Source organism: Miscanthus floridulus, chromosome 2 (genome assembly GCF_019320115.1).
Source record: "Miscanthus floridulus cultivar M001 chromosome 2, ASM1932011v1, whole genome shotgun sequence".
Classification (NCBI taxonomy): domain Eukaryota; kingdom Viridiplantae; phylum Streptophyta; class Magnoliopsida; order Poales; family Poaceae; genus Miscanthus; species Miscanthus floridulus.
In genome coordinates, this window is record NC_089581.1 from 7,587,636 (window position 1) to 7,606,587 (window position 18,952).

The window sequence follows — 18,952 nt, forward strand, 5'->3', positions numbered from 1 at the left end:
TTAGCTAATAAATACTCCCTCCGTCCCAAAATATCTGTCGCTTTCGCTTCCCGAGAAACAACTTTGATAAAATATATATTACAAAAATATTAATATTTATGGTACATAATTAGTATCATTGGAAAGATCTTTGAATCTAGTTTTTTAATAAATTTATTTGGAGATACAAATGTTGTACGTATTTTCTACAAATCGAGTCAAACTTGTGACACGAAAACTGGAAACGACAATTAATATAGGACAGAGGGAGTAGTCATAACTAATTCAAACAGGCTCTATTCAGGGGCGGAGGTAGTATCCAGTTGCCAACTACGTGACCCGTCCCCTTGCCAAGGAGTAGTAGATTAGAGCAAGGATTTGGATTCCGATTTCTCACTGCAGGTGGGCCCTAGTTGCCACGTATCGCCAGTTTCCTTGCCAGGAAAGTAAGGAAACTGCGTGGCGCCCACGCGCGCGGCCCCTGCAAACTCGAGTCCGAACCGCAGTCCGTCGCAACCCACGCCGTCGCCGGACTCTCCCCACCCGCCGGCCCGCGCCGCGCCGACCTCCTCTCCTCACCAGGCTACAAATACCCACGCATCCCTTTTCCCGAGGTGCTTGCTTCGTTCTTCCCAGTCTCGCCCTCCAGCCATCAAATCCACCGCGACCGCGAGAAAAGAAACCAAAGAACTCGCGCCGCGCTTCGATCCAGCAAGAAAACCGACATCCTCGATCGCGCCGCGCTCGGCAACGTTCATATCCCTCGGCTGATCCAACTCCCGCCTCGCCGCGCACATCCCGTCGTCCGCGCGCCGTTCTTGGGAGGAGTCTGGAAGTGATGAGGAGGAAGTCGGCGCCGATCGGCAGCCGGTACGGCCGCGTGTGCGAGGAGTTGCTGGACATGGGCGCCCGGATCGCCGTGCGCTCCTACTCGCACTGCCCCCAGACGGGGCGCATGTACTACAAGCCCCCCTCGACTCCCGCCACCGCCAGCAGCAGCGGGGACACCGGGGCGTCCACCGGAGGGGCCGACGCGTCGTCCGCGGCCGCGAGCAGTCAGCAGCAGCAGGCGGCGCCCGAGGTGGAGTTCCACGCCTCAGAGTTCATCTTGTACGGCGACTGCGGCGGCAGCGGCGGTGGCAAGAAAGAAGCGACACTTTGTTCGAGATGAAGAGCAGGTTTTGTCGTCCGCGTGATCCGAGTAGTAGTTCTTTGATTCGGCGATAGGTGAAGTTTTCCCGAACTCCCCCGATTCTTGGTGATGGAGTTGAGTATTGAGGTTGAAGTGAAGTAATGTTCTTGATTAATTCAACTGAAATAGCTATTCTGAGAGGGCAATCCGTGATTTCATCGAAATTTTGCTGGGAGTGCTTTTGAATTTCAGAATCTACCGGGCCTGTGTGATTGTGTTTTGTTATCATAGTAGTTCTCGTTTGCACGCTTAGTTTCTGGATTATGCCTGTGCGAAATTGTGCGTTATGTGCATATGTGTCCATGAGATTTGATATACACGATGGTAATACAAAATTTGTATTTAACTAACATATTGTAAAACTTGCAATTTCTCCATAGCAAGCATTACGATGATCGTGTATATAAGTCGTAGACTCGTAGTAAGTAATACGATGATCAAGTATATGTATAGGCGAGCAACTCCAGTAGTTTTAGATAAACAACTACCTAAACTAACTTCATTTAGCGTAACACATCAACATCGAGTTTTTCTAGCGTAACACATGAAAATAGTTTCGATTCCAAACCATTGTAGACTCGATTTTCAAATGTTACGCTGATGCAGATTTTTCTTGTGCAAGCGGACATCAAGTGCTCTAAGAGCCTTGTACTATGTACATTTTGTACCATATTCTTTTTTTAATATTTATAAAAAAATATAGGTAGGGGCTCCCCTGCCGTTCTGTAAAAAAAAAGTTCAAACCGAGAGTGATATGGTGACAGTGGCACCCACGAGTTAACTATTAGGATACGCACAACGCAGCCATACAGAATCATTAGCCTCAAACTAAAATCTAGATTCTACGTTGACAAAAAATAGAAACCCGCACTCTCTCTCCCTAAGGGCGCCATCCGCCTTTCCTGTCGTCATGCTCCTGTACAGCAAAAAGAACGTGCATGCAGCAACCTTTTCTCCTTTCTCCCTCTCCAAGGTCACCATCCACCGATCACATCGCATTCTTGAGCGTTTTCTTCTACTGTTTGTCAGGTAGGGATACCAGTTATTCTATAGACTACTACAAGCCTCTACGAGACCACCAAAGGAAGTGACATGGTATGTTAATGCCGAGGTGAAGGATGTGGTAGTACACCATCCTAGCACGTTGGGGAAGCCCTTAGTGTCACCAAAGAGGCATGATCTTTTCTACCGACCCCTACCTATATACAAGCGTGGTTGGTGCCACACTAGTATCCTACCATGTAAAAGTATAGAAAATCATGTAGATTCTTAATATTGGGCATCGGTTGCCACATATTAATTAGTAAGTACTCTCTCTCTCCGTGTGTTCCAAGTTGCATATATGTAAGACAAGGATATGTTATCTAGCTAAACACTATATCGATGCCAAGAGATCCATGAGGCAAGGATCCATTGCCACCTTAGAACATCTCCGCACTGCGTCGGCCAATCACTAGATTCATTAGACAAGGACAAGGATGTTGTGTTCTTTTGCCTCAACGTGGATCATTGGACCCATGATGTCAAAGGATTATTAAATCATGTTCTTTGAAAGACCAACAGGATTACAGGAATCGTGTCATAGATCATAGTCTAGAGAAGCCATGTAGTTCATGAAAGATGGCGTCATAGCCACCGATGACTTTTGTTGTTCTCTATGACGATCCTCTGCCTCTCTTTTCTCCAATTAGTGTGCCTAGCCCAATTCTTGTGTACCATCTTACATGCATGCTCCACCTGCCTCTGCTCATTTGCACAAGCCACCCTAGTCCAACCAACTACAATAACAAATACGATAGAGAGGCAAGGTCAAGCAAGCATTACAGATATGCAATTAGGGCCGAACACAAAAGGTTTCGTTGAGCTCGATTGGTGGCTTGTTTTAAAATTGCTCATATTATTCTTGTTTTTCTTTCAGAATTAAAACTATGTGATTTTGAATGGACTTGAACTTAGGCTCGCTTGTTAAATTTAGTTTAAGGTCGTGTCTCAAATAACACAAAGACGATTACAATAAATTATTAGAATACTCCAAGAAAACAAAAAAAAAGTTTACTAGGCCTACCCACAAATGCAGGCCTAGTAGTAGACTAGTACTACTGTAATGGTGCATCACTCGACGGCAATCAAACAGAGGCTCCAATAATAATAAATAAAGTAATATAATAATAAAAAACAACAGCAATTTTTTTATAGCGAAATAAAAATAACAACTGGTTTTTTTTAGAGACAAATAACAACAATTGATAAACCTGTAACCTGTGTCCGTAGGGCTGAAGGCCTGTTCACACGTCGACATACATAGTGGAACCATACACAAGAGTAACCATCTGGGCCCTAGGATTTTTTGGGCCGACTAGAAGCTAGTACACACGAATGTTGTAACGGGGAAATCTGGGCAGCCGCGCGCCCAGCCGGGGCATTTCTGGGTGGCTGGGCGGCTGCCTGGCTGGGACTTGCTGCTACTGCTAGTGGCTAGTGCCCTACACCGGGAGCGGGAGGGCACACGCCGCCGGAGTTGCTCCCGTAGGTGCAGTTGGACGGCTGCGCCGAGGAGTTCGTGCTCGTGTGCTCCACAGCCACGGCGACGCGATCCAGCACGGCGCCGGCGCCCGAGCTGCCGGCGCCCTGCCTCATCACCAACGGCCGCGCCGCCGCGCCAACGACGCCGCCACCTGAGGCGAGCACGGCAAGGACAAGAACCGCTGCTGCAACGACGACTGCAAGCTTCGAGGACCTCATGGTCGATCGATGGATGGATTCACACTTCACAGCTAGCAATCGATCGCGATCGAGTAGCCTTAATTGCCGCGATCGTCGTGTGAGGCTGTGCTGCGATGTGTATGCAATGCATGCGTATAAATACATGCACGGGCGCACGCACGGCTACATGGTAAACACTAGCTAGTAGTGCGCGGAGAGATGAGAGGGAGAGACGTTTTGCATTGTCATTTGACCTTGGAATGAACAAGTAAATGCTTGCTTGTCTAGTCGTTGTCTTTCAGGGGAGGAAATTTGATTAGACTTGCAGTCTGCATGCATGCACACACCCGCCGGCAATTCAGCTTCTTCGGTCAGGGAAGCATCGAGTACAAGTAGACCAATGCGTTGTGTCTCCTTTTTGACCCTTCTCTACGTGTCAACCCGAGAAAAACTATATACAGTGTTAATGTGCGCATGTTTGACTCCTGGGACTGAAGAAGATGGAAGCTGAGGACGGCAAGCACTTCGGAAGGCAGGGAGAGCACTCGGGCAGAGGAGCTCGATCAGCGAACCTGCTGGCCACCTGATCGAGCTCGCTCAGGGTCTCACACAGCAGCCAGCAGGGACGACGACGTGTCTGCTAGGCTCTCCCTCTCCTTGTCAGGCGGTCAGAGGAGAGACGGATCTGGATCGTGGGACGGGCCTAACACGCGAGCTCGGACTTTCGGCTCTGCTCCGCGCGCGCGTGTTGCGTCGATCCAGCTCCAGCACCACCGTACCGCAAACTCCGCGAGCCATCGTCGGCGCCGCCGGCCGGAACACGCACCGACGCACGTGAACGAGCGCGCTGGCTAGTGGGCGTGATAAGTGGTCGACGACCCAGAAGAAATGGGGGCGCGCGGACGGAGAAGGCAGCGGGCACCGGGAAGCATGCTTTGCTCTTTTATTTACGCACGCGCGTGTGTGTAAATATGTATAAATCTCAAAAACCTATTACGCCTATTCTCTGACCGTCTCAAAAATCTACAACCGACGACATACGGCATTCGACAATGCGGCTCCATGTCAGACCGAGCCATGCTACATGCACAGTCACTGAACCAGTATATGGAAGAGCATGGCTAGCGAGACGTCCGGACGGACCGCGCAGCCCGCCTCCGTCCGCCTACTCGCACGCACACCCCGCCCGCCGCTCTTTGTGTTCGGACAGCCGCACCACCCGCCCCCGTCCACCTCGCCCCCGCGCACCCTACCTGTCGTTGCGCCCTGCTCTTTCTCCCTACCTCGTCCTCTCTCTCTCTCTCTTCGCGTGGGCAGGACCTAGGAGCCAGTCCCCAGCTCGCTACGCCCCCGTCCGTCGCTCCCTAGATCGCCGCGCCTCATCCCTCGGCGTTTGGGCCATGCGCCCATCACTCACCATGGCCCGTGAAACACTTGCAACATGCAACACTTGGATGCAACATACGTCTAACACAGATGAAACATTAGAAATATACCGTTGCAACATATGTGTGAAACATATGCAACATCCAGATAAAACCCTTGCAACACGTGTGCGAAACATGTGCAACATCCAGATAAAACATTTGCAACATGTGTGTGACACATATACAACATCCAGATAAAACACTTGCTACAATATACATCTAAAACAGATGAAACATTTTTTCAAAACGCTTGCAACATACCATTGGAAACACTTGCAAAATATGCAACATGTGTAACATCCCGATCTACTTTTGCAACATCCATATATAACAATTGCAACATACCTCTAAGACACCTGAAACACTTAAAACATACATTTGCAACATAGAGGACGGGAAGGTCGGAGCCGGTAGATTTCGGTCATTCGGGTGGGATCCGGCAGCGAGCGGCGGCGCGCTAGCACCACTAGCACCAGCACCAATGGCGGCCAAGTAGGCGGCGCGCGCTACGAGAGGGAGCGGGTGGCGTGGCGCACGGCCGAAGCGAGGAGCGAGGTGCGGGTGGGGCGAGCGATGGGCGGGAGAGAGGAGCGAGCGGCGAGCGGCGCATGGGTCGGGGCGCGGTGGGAGAATGCCGCAGCAACGAGCGGAGTAAGGCGCGACGTCCGGATGGGATGAACACCCATGACCAAGCATTACCGGGGCTACGCACGTATGTTTTAAGTGTATGTTCCACATGCTTGACCTGTTTTAGACGTATGTTGCAAATGTATATTACAAATGTTTTAGCTGCTTCATACGTATGTTTTATGTGTTTTATTTGGATGTTGCAATGACTATATATGTATGTTTCAAGAGTATATTGTATATGTTGCAACGATCGAATGGATGTTGCAGAGGAGAAGAGACGTTAGGAAAGAGAAGGGGTGCGGCCGAGATAGAGCGCGGTGGGGATGGCGCTGCAGTGAGAGGAGCAGCACGGCGCGGCTAAAAGGTCCTAATGGCTACAGGGGGGTGAATAGCCTAATAAAAATTTCTACAACAACATTTAGTAAATATGTTAGACAATTAAACGGCAAAGTGAGTGTTGCGCTAGCCTACTAAAATAGCAAGCCACCTACCACAATTCTAGTGTCTATATTCTCTAAGCACACAATGGCTATATCACTACACTAAGTTAGTGTGCTCTCAAAGACTAATTAAAGAGACACTAATGACTAGACCCGACACTAGCTTGCTCTCAGAACTAATTACACTAAAGAGCGAAGCTACACTAGAAAAGTAAATGCAAGGTAGGGGATGTGATGATTATATCGACGTGTCGAGGAGTGAGCCAATCACAAGATAATCATAATTAATCACAAGATGATCAATGAAATCCTCGAACAATGATGACACAGGACTTTTTACCAAGGTTCACTTGCTTGCCGGTAAGCTAGTTCTCGTTGTGACGATACACTCATTTGGAGGTTCACGCGCTACTTGGCATCATATGCCAAACCCACAACTGAGTGCCGCACAACCAACACAAGATGAGAATCACACAAGCCACGAGCAATTTACTATAGTACCTTTTGGCTCTCCGCCAAGGAAAGGTCAAAAACTCCTCACAAACACTATGATCGAAGCCGGAGACAATCACCAACCTCCGCTCGACGATCCTCGCTGCACCCAGCCTTCTAGGTGGCAGCAACCACCAAGAGTAACAAGCGAAACCCGCAGCAAAACACGAACATCAAGTGCCTCTAGATGCAATCACTCAAACAATGCACTTGGATTCAATCCCAATCTCACAAAGATGATAAATCTATGATGGAAATGAGTGGGAGGGCTTTGGCTAAGCTCACAAGGTTGCTATATCAATGCAAATAGCCAAGAGAGAGAGAGCTTGAGCCGGCCAAACGATATAAATAGACACCCCAAACAATAGAGCCGTTGGCTCAATTATTGGGCAGTCTACGCACTGACCGGACACGTAGCTCGTGTACTACACCAGACATGTCCAATCACCCCGCGAGAGCCACGTGTCCCCTTCAAATGAAGTGGCCGTTGGCGCCCAACGGCTCTCTTTGTCGCGCACTGACACAAAGGATCGGACGTGCTCTTAGAAATCGACCGGACGCAGGCGAGGCAGCGTCAAGTCGAGTCCAGAGAGCTCCCAGAACCGCTCTGGGCCGACCGGACGCATCCAGTCTCACCAAACCAGATGCACCCAGCGTCAGATCAATTATAGCGCTAGAAACCAAGGCTCACTTGGCGTTCGGTCGCAGCGTTAGGTCACAGCGTCTGGTCGCTGCTCGCGTCGGGCCAAATACCGGACGCGTCCTCTCCCAATACCGGATGTGTCCGGTCACCTCTGCAACACTTGCCCGAGCTAGGGTACAATACCGGACGCATCTGATCCCAATTCCGGACGCGTCTGGTCACCCTGTGACCAGCACGACTAACTCATTTTCAACTCCAACTCTTTCACTCTTGCTCAAATGTGCCAATCAGAAGTGTATCACCTTGTGCATATGTGTTAGCATATTTTCACATATATTTTCAAGGATGTTAGCACTCACCAGAATCTAAATGCATACGTAACGAGAGACGTTTTGCATCGTCATTTGACCGTACCTGGGATCGAAGTCGTAGTAGTAATAATGCTTGCTGGTTTGGAGTTATTGGAACCAGCTGCATTATTCCACAGATTCAGACTTGCAGACTGCACGCATCCAGCATCTTAGATTGTTAGTTCATTCAGTCTAGGAAAGTACCTAATGTATTCCTTTAGTTAATCCGTTCTAATTCCTTTTTGACTTTTTTTTTCTACGTGTCGTACTACCGCTGTGCCCTCGTTGTGCGCATGCTTGACTCTGTACTGGAACTCTGGAAACGGAGGACGGACGGCAAGCATCACTTTGGAAAGCAGCAGGGAGTGCTCGCAGAGCGAGGAGGTCGGCGAACCTGGCCACCAGATCGAGCTCGCTCCATCAGGGACGACGACGTGGGCACGTGGCTGCTGGGCTCGCGCCTTGGCAGGCCAGGGGAGACGGATCATGGGACGGGCCTAACACGGGGAGCCCTTTAGTTTCGGCTCTAGTCTTTGCATCGTCCGCGCGCGAGCCACCGTCCGTCGGCGCCGGAACACGCATGCTCGTGCGCTGCCTCATGGGGTGTGCGGGTGCCGGTGCCGTGGGCGTGGCGTGGCCGGAGAAGGCGAGTGAGTAAACAAATTTTAAAAACCAACCATCTCATGAGGCAATGATGCGAGAGCGAAATCGTCTCCTCCAAATTTCAAAATTGACACGCATAAGACCTTTTGCATCAGTACATATTCTAAAACTCTGCAATGCAATTCAGATGACTTCACGCGGAATGCTCAGCGCACTTCCTTTGCATACCCACAACCTCAACCACAACCAGATGACAGCAACCGCATGCACATCACATGTGTACCACTACAATCAGCTCATCATCATTATTTACACCCTACAAAAATTGACAGCCGTCAGTTAGCTCAGACCAAGGATAAATAAATAACCCACACAGTACTAACCAAAATAGTACCACTGGATCAGTGATTCAGTAGAATTCAGAAGTTTAAAGTTCAGCCAATGGGGGCATCATCAGCTGACTGAAACATCGCATTACCTCTGCTACAGCAGCCAGTCATCACCATCTCCACTTCACCAGCAAATATCCTACTCCTTCGAACCGATCCCCATCCTCCGGAGCTGCCTGAGGCTGCCAGCGATGTCGCGGATCAGAGCCTCGCCTTCTTTGCCATTTCTCAGTGAGTTCACACTGTGCTCCAGGAAGCTCCTGTCCGCTTCCAGTGCCATCAGCCTCTCACTGACTTTAGAAATCTCGTCTTCAAGTGAAGCCAGGTCATTCTCGCTCACCATGGCATGGTACTGCCCCTTGGGGTCACTTTGTTTCGAGTCCCTGGAGATGTATCCGTTTCTTCCTAGATGCTTTTCGAATACCGAGTCATCAGTTTCGCTGTCTTCGTATGCATCATCACTGTTTCTGTCGTCAACTGGATCTTCTTTCGGCCTGTTCGCTGGTTGGTTTCTGGGCTGGTTTGGGCTGGCTGGTGCTGGTTTGTTGTGAGAGAAAAATACTGTTGGCTGGCTGGTTTGGGCTGGCTGAAACCAACAAGCGAACAGGGCGTTTGCCATCACTGACCTTTTGCACAGGAACATGCTTGCTGTTGTTTGAGAATTCATGAAGCTTCTGCCTCAGCTTCCTCAAGCATTTCGCGATGTACGTCGTCTCGTCCTCAAAACAAGCGAGTGATTTAATTCCGGAGATGCTAGAGCCAGCATGTTCTTTCTGACATGAAAGGCGCATTTGGTCACGTATTTCATTGACGAGTAACTGATCTTTAAGTTTCATCCTGTAGCCTTCGATCTCAGCTTGAAGATTTTGAACGATTCCGGTCATCTTCTGAAGGTCCTCACGGTCATACTCGCTTTGCTCTTCCATCATCCTCTGGTACTGCAAGGCTTCCATCTGCTTTGCTGCCTTCTCTTCCTGCAGTCTAATGATCATGGCCATCGTTTGGTTCGCTGCCACAGCTGACGCGTTTCTTTCTTCCTCCAGCTCCTTCCAAAGACGGCTTATCGACTTGCGGTCCAGCTCAATTTGTTGCTTCAGTTGATCAATCGTGCACTCTCCTTCAGCTTCATTTACCATGCTCTCGGAGATACCTGAATAATTTCTGTCAAGGGATAGTGCTCTTGTGATATTGTTTAGTATGGCTTGTTCATGGTTGTTCTGTACAGTAGGGCTATCACTGTCAGTTGCACGGGATGCAGTAGACAGCTGTGACAACAGTGATTTCAAATCTTCATGGACTTTAAGAGAATTATTCCTTGATCTTCTTTGAGTAAATTCAACTTTGTTTTCATCTGGCAAGGTGTCGGTTTCAACAGATTTAGTGGTTATTGAAAACTCATCAGAAGAACTAAGAGCATTGTGCCAAACATCATCTTCAGATTTATCTCCTGGAAAAAGAGAGAGTATCCTCAGCACATATAAACGAATTAATCATAAACACAAAGGGTAGCAGATACTTCAACATGGTGAAGGATAAATGGATAATTCAGACCTCTTGTATTAGAATCTTCAGCAATTTGCTGCCTGTCTTTGTTCGAAAGATCAGTTGACTGAAGGTTTGTGTTGCCATCATCTTGGATGTTGTGCAAACCTCCTGAACTTTCAGAAGGCTGATTATCGCAACCATCATTCTGGACTGGTATCAACCCAGGCTCCTCAGGTAATTTCTCCTGTGAGTTATCATATGGGGGTCTGTCATCTGCAATCTTTGTTAGATGATGGCCCAATACAAAACCTTCCTTCAAATTATCTTGGTCATCCTTGAGAAAACTTCCAACATTACCACCAGGCTGCCAGGGCTCTGATTCAGTGTCAGAGGTCTTCAGCTCACCGTATGCAACATAATTGATCTCATCGATACTCTGTTGGTCTCTTGAAACAACTCTGCAAATCCCCTCGATGCCAATGCCACTAGCTTTGCTTTGAAGAACCACAAAAGGATGAGACTTAACTTGCAATGGTCTTGAGCAACATGAACATAGAGTGTCCTTCTTCATGACTGGTGCTTCAGTTGCATCATTTCTCAAAGTGAAGTTATTGTTGCAACCCACATTGCCGACACCGACACCGACACCGAGTTTCCCCACCAAGGATCGGTATGTTTCTAGGTTTGATTTCTTGTCAGCGGCAAATGACAGCAGGCAGGCCTCACACATCCTGTGAACATCAACAAGCTTTTGATGGATGTGGCAAAATGCCCATGATGATGCTTCTGCCTTGTGAGAACTGCACATTAATTCTCGATAAAAGCCCGGCTGTGCCTTGCCTAAGACATGATCCAGCCTCGTGCATATTGGGCATGGGGGTTGCAGCTTGCATAGGTGTGCAAATGTTGTCACCAGATAGGAGAGCAGACCCTCAAGCAGCAGCAGAAGCATCAAGACCCATTCTTGGACAACTGAAGTTAGTCGAGCAGAGAACTGCTGATATCTCCATGGATCACCAGTAATTGTTCTTGAAGCCATGACTTCAACTTGGGATGGAAATTTCTTACTGGATGAATAGTTTGTATATTTCATGTTGGAAAAGAACTGAAAAGATAATGTGCGGTTAGAGGCAAAACAATAACCTAAACTCTGAAACTTAAGCCAACTGGCAACTGCAGCACAAGTAAAAAGCCCCATAATTTGATTCAAAATGAACATATCCAACTCAGATTTCCATTTGCAAGGGAGGATTAGGGTTGAGGGTTTTAGGAATGAAACATGTGATTCCATCGTGCTAGAGGGGCTCCTAAAGTAAAATCTTCACCACAATTAGCCATGTTATGTCAAAGATTATTCAGATTAACGTATAATAAAGGACATCTACATCTTACAGCTTTAGTTTAAACTGGAGGCTAATTTATGACCCAACTACATACAATAATCGCACAAGAACACAAGAAGCTCAGGTTGTACTGGATCGGCCACAAAACTCAACAGCAAGAACTCAAATGAAGAACCGCTTCATTCATACAACCGAAACGTCCAATCCTAGTATCCCAGTACACAATCCGATCAAGCAAACCGGATTAACTCAAGAACTCCCAATTTGCATCAGCAATTAAAAAAAAGGGAAGATCAAACGGCTGATCTGACATACCTTCATCACATTTCTGAGGTGGCCATGGATTTTGTTTGCCTCTTCGGGAGAGGAGACAGGAAGTGAGGAAAGGAACGGCTTGCTCAGATCTCCCCGACTCCCCCCACTCCGTGTTCCTGGAGCACAACTTGCCAACTACCATGGAACCAATAAATAAACCGAAAATTAAAGGATTTACGTGCATCAATAAATAATTGAAGGACAGGTTAGAAGGTATCAAATGGAGAAATAAAGGTGGGTGTACCTCGTTCGTCATAACAGGCTGTGATAGTACACAAGATTAGACGGAGAACAAAATAAACAAATAAACAATAGAAGAGGCAAATGAGCACTAATCTCTTATTTTAATTTATTTTCAAACTAAATAATGATACATGGCCTTCTCAATTTCGGATTCAAATATGGGCCTGTCGACTTTTTTTTTTTAAAAAAAATTTGCCACCGGGTGACAGACTGAAAAGCCAATCTAGCTACAACCAATGAAGCAATTGTTGCGTTCGGTTCGACCCATTCCCTTGTCAACATTGACAGACACATGGGTCCACGTCATTAGTCAATACTGCTTCGAGAATATTTGGACCAAAGTACCCTAATTGGTTTGTCACTGAGACGATAATTGCACTGAGGTTTTGGCTGCATCTTTCCAAAACCAACTTGAGACCAACCGTCGATCCAACGAACCACCTGGAATTTTTTACACACCTCACAAGAAGGCATGGGTCTTCAGGATCCGCAGGCACCACCACAACCCTCAACAGGGCTTCCAAACCTGGAGATGCATCAAACGGAACAGTGCCATTCCGATAGCTTTTTCAGCTCACAGATCAGTTGAGGCCTCAAGGGCTTCACTTCACAGGACCAAAACGCCAGGCGAACTCCCTACAAGGATCCTCAAGTAATTTACATGGAATGTCACATGGTCCCAGCAACAGAGTTCTTACGAGTACAAGACGAATGTAAAAAAAATGGACAAGGTCCAGCAGCGCGAACAACGTCATTGGCCCTACAGCCTTCTTTTGGTGGAGATGTTGGGTATAAAATAAAACAAAAAATGCATGGAGATGGAAACGTCTAAGAGTTAGGCAATTCAGTTTGTACAGAGACAATCCCAGCAGTTGCTGCTCCATGCTCTTCAGAGGGCCTTCAACTCAGGCTTGAGAGATCTAGTTTTGGTCGCCACACCACTCTTCGGCGAGCATTGTACTCTGTTAGCGTCTTTTGAAGTCCCAATGCTGTGACGATGTGACCGGGTAGATGTTGCATTGGTATTTTTCCCCTCAGGTGTCTGCGGTGTATCACTGCAGCTCTTTCTCCTTGAACTTGTAAACTTTGGCGATTTGGCACGAGTAGGAGGCACCTTGACAGAACAGAAGGCAAAAATTAAATTCACCATCAGAACCATCGAAAAGTATACTAATACTTCGCACAATGTATTCATGCCGCAAGCAACAATCATGCATTTCTATTTTTGTCGGGCAAAAACATTCTCAAATACTATTTGCTCAAGGCTCAAACTAATTATACCCATGTCATTATTGGACAATCAGCTTGGTATTAGTGGCACCATGTGTTGTTCAAAAAAGGGGGCACAAAATCTGTCCTTTGTTTTAGGATGGCGTGCACATTCCATTCTTGGAATCACTATACCCTCAACAATAACCATGACTTATCACATGCAAAAATTGATAAAAGTCACAGACTCACAGCAACACTTTTTATTGAGGATTAGAAACATGAAACTGGAATTACCTTCTTAAGTTCAGCCTTTGGTGGGGACCCTTCTTGATAGAAGCTTGGCATGGGTTTCGCTTTAATCACCAATGACTTCCTTAGTTGTTTTAAAGCAACGTCTTGCTCTTCCTACCCAAATAATGAGCATTATATGATTAGTTAATGATAGATAAAGACAGCAATAGTGCATTCCATATAGACAGGACTAGAAAACAAAACTAGCACAAACACTTACTAAAGGAAAAGCACAACACAGTCAATCATACTACCAATGTTCGCCAAGGCGCTATTCCGCGCCCGCCTAGGCGCGCATAGTCGCTAGGCGGAGGGGTACCGCCTCGCCTAGGGGGGTAGGCGGTGCCCTAGGCGGCGCGGACGTCGGGTGGTGCCGGCGGAGGGAGGAGGTCAGGTGGAGGAGGTAGGGATGTTGGGCGGGCGGCGGAGGCGGAGGTGCGAACGTCGGGCGATGCAGAGGGAGGAGGGAACGTTGGGCGGCACCGGGGGAGGAGGGGACGTCGAGCGGCGAGGGCGGAGCTGGAGACGTCGGGCGGCGGAGGTGTGAGCGGCGGCTGAGCAGGAGAGTGCGAATGGATGGAGGGATGAAGAAGTTGAGAACCGGACAAGGGTTGGTCGGTTGGATGGGCTTGGGCTGCTTTGTTGGCCTCTTTGACTAAGTATAGGCCCACTGCTAGGGTTGGAGAAAGAGAGAGGGACCAGGAGCTCTCACCGCCGCCGCCAGTCGAGCTCGACTCGTGCCGTCCCGATCTGCTCCCGCCGCCGGTCGAGCTCGCCCCACGCCACCCCGATCTGCTCCCGCCACCGGTCGAGCTCGCCCCACGCCACCCCGATCTACTCCCACCGCCAGTCGAGCTCGTGTCGCGCTACCCCGATTTGCTCCATCGACGCCCGGCCGCCATGAGCTCGGACTCTTCCCTCGCTGCGGTGAGTCTTCCCGTGCCCCAAGCGGCCAAGCTCCTCATCTCCTCCCTCCTCTGTTCTTGCCTCCTCTGCTCCCCGCCGCCTCCTCCTCTGTTCTTCCCTCCTCTGCTCCTGGCCTCCTCCCTCCTCTGCTGTGGTTCTCAGGCTCGCCTAGGAAACGCCTAGGCAAGCCTAGGCGCGCCTAGGCTCTAGGCGAAGGGTCACCGCCTAGATCCCGCCTAGCGCCTTTTTCAACCTTGCATACTACTGTACAATTTGAATGAAACAGCATATAATGGTCAATGGCATCAAATAACAATACCTAACTTAGCCCAACATTAACTAGATCTAGATGCATATGAGAGTAGATGTCATTCGACCAATCATATCTAAATGAACACATCATTGATTAGATAATCACAACAACCAAGTCTTGAATTTCTGTTTTGTCTACTACGTGCAGATATTGCTTGTGTACAACTTGGATTTCATTTGAAAAACTTATCGACATTTCAAATTGAAAGACAGAAAATGATTACAATAGCCAGCAAGAAGATTATATAACAGGTGTACATGTGATGAAACTATATAGATAAAATATGTGAAATTTAATAGATCCCATATTCTAATTGCTTGTAGGAAAGATTGAAAGGCATTTGAAACCTCAACAGTTACATATAAAGGAAAACTGGAAAAAGAACAAGGGAATAATTACTATGTGTTGAGCAAGAACCTTGAAGTACTATGTGTTGAGCAAGGATCTTGAATCTTCATAAATTTTATAAAGAACAGGTTGCCCTTATTGCTCTTATTTTCGAAGCAATAATTACTATATCGATCAAAAGAATAATACACAAAACTCAAGTGACCTGACCTATAATAATCTGATTGCAAGAGAGAACAGAATTCAGAAGTAAGCTCTTACCTTTTTCCTGGCCTCAGCCTCGTCCTTCTCTGCTTCCAAAGCTTTATGTTTCTCCTCTAATTTTGTGTAGAACTGGGTAATTAAAAACACTGTCACTACCAGACCTTTTTTTGGAATAAAAGTGCTTGCTAGTTGTGAATAATCAGTATGAATTAAGCAATCATCTGGAAATAATGCAAGAAAACTATATACACACCTCCTTCCTCTTGTCAGCACGGTTAGCACACACAAATGAAGGGGCAACGGGAACAGTTGTCTTAGTTCTGCCAGCTCTTGTTGATGTTGTAGTTCTTTACACAGCTCAGGAAAAGGGCCACATGCAACTCAGAACACTTGTAAAATTCATGTGTTTCTGAATTTAAACATTTAACTATGAAAACAGGCATCATCTTGAAAAATTATTGAGCATAACAAAATATTGTAAGTTCAGTGGATACATTAAAGCACCGTTTAGACAATGCTTTCATGTTCACAGAAGATAAGTGTATGAGTATAAATGTTCATCATTAGTTACTGTGGAACATAGAACAATTTGGTGCTTAATTAAGAAAAAACACTATGTGATTTTATGGTCATCTATGAACATGAATATTCCAATCTATTATTCCATCCTTATGTAAGTAGGCGTGAAACATCCGAAGGTGACATGCCAAAAGTTAAAATATTAGGCGCATATGAAACAGCATAAAAAAGGGATGAGATGCTCAACAAATCTTAGCACACAGAAAAAGGATACGATGAAGTCACAGAACAAGAGTCCTCTTCCAGAGGGTGAAATGCCTGCTCAGGCTGCAAAGTCTTCCTAGGTGCCATCGGCGTACTCTGAAATAAATAGCCAGACTAATTCTGTTAGTATAGCCTCCTATTTTGCAAAAGTACACTGCAGTATATTTTCGGACAAGAGAAGAAATTAGGCATGTTCCCAATTAATTAGAGATGACATGGGTTCAGTTTGCGCAACAATTTTTTAGATGATCCCGTGTGTTAGAAAACTTAAGCATGGAAAAAGTCCATGATCAGGTAGCTTCAATGCATAAGACAGAATATGTATGATCTAGCTAGTAAGAATTAGCAAAAAAAACATACTTGCTGGGTAATAAGAAACAACAGAATCAAAACAAGAGGTAATGATATAGGCAGCGCCAAAATTTAATGAGAAATGTGCAAAAGGCAATGACCATACCTTCTTTGTCATGCTTGCTGGAGAGATGCTACTTTTATCACCAGATTTATCCTTATTGGCCGATGGATTGGTCACACTGCCATTTACTCCAGATGACCTTCTTTGAGTAGAAAGAGAGAATGGTTGGGGAACAACACGTTTAGGCCTCTCCGATCCGGAACTGGCAGTCGCAGACTTTGTTGGGGACTTGGGGGGAGCAGACCTCTCTTGATCAATCAACTTCAGTGAATCTTGATTTACACACTTGTCTTCCTGTGTGTCACCTTCGACATCAGGGTCCTTAATGGAACTAGTTTCCTGGCCTTCTGGGCTATCATCATCATGACTACCACTAATGGTTTCGTCGCATCCATCAGTGTTGCCATTCGGATGGCATATAACAACACCATCTGATTCTTCATCTGTAGACATTTCCACAGCCTCTTTCAACATTGGACTGCAGAAAAGAATATAAAGATTAAATACGCATGTAGTTCTGCAGCTGGAGGCCTAGAGAAATTCAAGTAGAACTGTAGAAGAGAAGAATTGATATACGATACATGGCTTGAGCAACCATCATGGACAAAAAGAACAAATTATAAATATTATTCACAAATACCATGCTCCCTACGTTCGAAATTCTGCAATCACGTTCTCAGGATAACTGAAGGACCTGGTTCTTTTAGCACATTCTGGCAGCCGATTACCTACGCACATATATTCAACTATAACCATGCCAGCAGTCTTTGAGGTATGTGACTACAAAGGTATAGCCGGAAACAAAACTATTTATTATCCAAACTGAACACATTTGAAGAGAATAGCCTTAGGAAAAGTAAACATTAGTTAGTATGTTCCAGACATTTTTCAGTGAAATTCAAGGCTAAACCACCATCGGATATGTAAAAAAGGAAAAACATAAGCAAACTCGGCAATCCTAACAGGAAGCTGCAGGTACAATATATTAAATGCCAGGATTTTCGAACATCAAATGAGATGCCTAAGGAATGCATGTGAAACATTTCATGCATGCAAGAGTTCAGAATCGCATCCACAATACAACTTTGAAGCACCATGGAATGATTTCAGCATGTTCAACAAGTTGAGGCATAGAGAGTCCAGATTTGCCTCTTCAAAAGGAAGAAACAGCAGCTCAAGTTCAAATTTCGTGCTTGATAATTCCCAGCGGTTCCACACATTCACATAAATGGAGAAATGTTGCAGAGACCCCCACTGGGCCACTTGAAGAGAACATTGCTTGGGGAAATACTATCTGTGATAATCTTCTACTGAGATTAGCACAAGCACCGACAGCGATGAGGGACGCAATGCAACATGAACTAAGACACACAGCTTATAGAGCAACATTCGACCTTTTGTCTCCCCGCGAGCTCCAAATCTCCGAGCTCATCAATCTAGCTCCTAGAGGCTAGAGCAACCAAACCCTAACTCGCCAGCACAGACCAAGTAAAAAATCTAAAAAACGTGCGAATCACGGAGACCTCCGCCAGATCTACCAACAAGCAAGACGATGAACTCCGACAGCGACATTGTTCCAGTGACTACACCCACACCCAAACATAACCCACCGAAACAAACTGATAACGAAGGGAATGCAGCTGAAGGCAGTGGCATTACGTGCTCTCGGGCTCCTTGTTAGTGAGATCCCAGCGGCGGCGCGCCGCCGCCGGATCCCCGCCGCTCTCGCCGGTCGCCGACATGGAGCGACAGCGCAGCGCGAGACCGCCCGCCCGCCGCGCCCGGCTACGCTAGCAGCTAGCTTCCCCGCGTCTCCCGGCCTCGACACCCACCCACGGCGCCCGCAGCGCCGTCGGCCGTCGTCGCCTCCTCCCTCGCCGCGCGTGTGCGGAATGCGTTTTTTTGGTGGGGTGGGGTGAGGCGTGCCTCTGTGTGTGGATCGGATCCCCCGTGCACGAGGGGTCGGCCGCTGCTTCATTCAGTAGCGGAGCGCAGTGGGAGGGCCGAGGAGGGTGCCGTGGTCGCCGCTCGGGCCCACGTGTAAGTGGCGGCCGAGGGTACCTGGGTTGGGTTAGGTTAGGTGGTTCAAAATGTGACGCGGTAACGGTAACGGTAACGGTAACAGTAAAGTACTCGTTTTTACTGTGCTGGAAGAGGCAGGTGATCACAACGCCTTGCAAGCTCAGCAGTCAGCACAGCGCCTCAGCCGCCGGCCATGACCAGCCACAGTAAGCTGGAGCCCCCTG

The 18,952-nt window shown here is 47.3% G+C and overlaps 3 protein-coding genes across 3 annotated transcripts; 1 reads left to right on the top strand and 2 right to left on the bottom strand.

Annotated features, from left to right (window-relative positions):
• The first annotated feature begins 564 nt into the window (after nt 1-564).
• LOC136537812 (uncharacterized) lies at nt 565-1,230 on the top strand. The gene has a single exon (XM_066529781.1). It carries the CDS (start codon nt 818-820, stop codon nt 1,148-1,150), a length of 333 nt encoding a protein of 110 aa, XP_066385878.1. The 5' UTR covers nt 565-817; the 3' UTR covers nt 1,151-1,230.
• Nucleotides 1,231-8,584: 7,354 nt separating this feature from the next.
• Nucleotides 8,585-12,154, bottom strand: LOC136537813 (probable myosin-binding protein 5). Its single transcript, XM_066529782.1, has 5 exons — nt 11,992-12,154; nt 10,400-11,438; nt 9,459-10,295; nt 8,938-9,334; nt 8,585-8,775 (listed from the first exon to the last, which is right to left on the bottom strand). Exons 1-4 carry the CDS (start codon nt 11,995-11,997, stop codon nt 8,988-8,990), a joined length of 2,229 nt encoding a protein of 742 aa, XP_066385879.1. The 5' UTR covers nt 11,998-12,154; the 3' UTR covers nt 8,585-8,775; nt 8,938-8,987.
• A 713-nt stretch (nt 12,155-12,867) lies between these two features.
• Nucleotides 12,868-18,664, bottom strand: LOC136537814 (protein WVD2-like 1). Its single transcript, XM_066529783.1, has 7 exons — nt 18,366-18,664; nt 16,749-17,184; nt 16,302-16,387; nt 15,762-15,855; nt 15,566-15,637; nt 13,741-13,851; nt 12,868-13,348 (listed from the first exon to the last, which is right to left on the bottom strand). The coding sequence occupies exons 1-7, from the start codon at nt 18,446-18,448 to the stop codon at nt 13,124-13,126; spliced, it is 1,107 nt and encodes a 368-aa protein (XP_066385880.1). The 5' UTR covers nt 18,449-18,664; the 3' UTR covers nt 12,868-13,123.
• Nucleotides 18,665-18,952: the final 288 nt, after the last annotated feature.

Coding starts and splice junctions, on each gene's coding strand:
- LOC136537812 (XM_066529781.1), top strand. CDS start 818: ATGAGGAGGAAGTCGGCGCCGATCGGCAGCCGGTACGGCCGCGTGTGC.
- LOC136537813 (XM_066529782.1), bottom strand. Junction 10,296..10,399: donor TGAAGATTCTAATACAAGAG/GTCTGAATTATC, acceptor CTCTTTTTCCAG/GAGATAAATCTGAAGATGAT. Junction 9,335..9,458: donor AAAGGTCAGTGATGGCAAAC/GCCCTGTTCGCT, acceptor ACAGGCCGAAAG/AAGATCCAGTTGACGACAGA.
- LOC136537814 (XM_066529783.1), bottom strand. CDS start 18,448: ATGTCGGCGACCGGCGAGAGCGGCGGGGATCCGGCGGCGGCGCGCCGC. Junction 15,638..15,761: donor GTGCTGACAAGAGGAAGGAG/GTGTGTATATAG, acceptor TTAATTACCCAG/TTCTACACAAAATTAGAGGA. Junction 13,349..13,740: donor CAAAGGCTGAACTTAAGAAG/GTAATTCCAGTT, acceptor TGTTCTGTCAAG/GTGCCTCCTACTCGTGCCAA.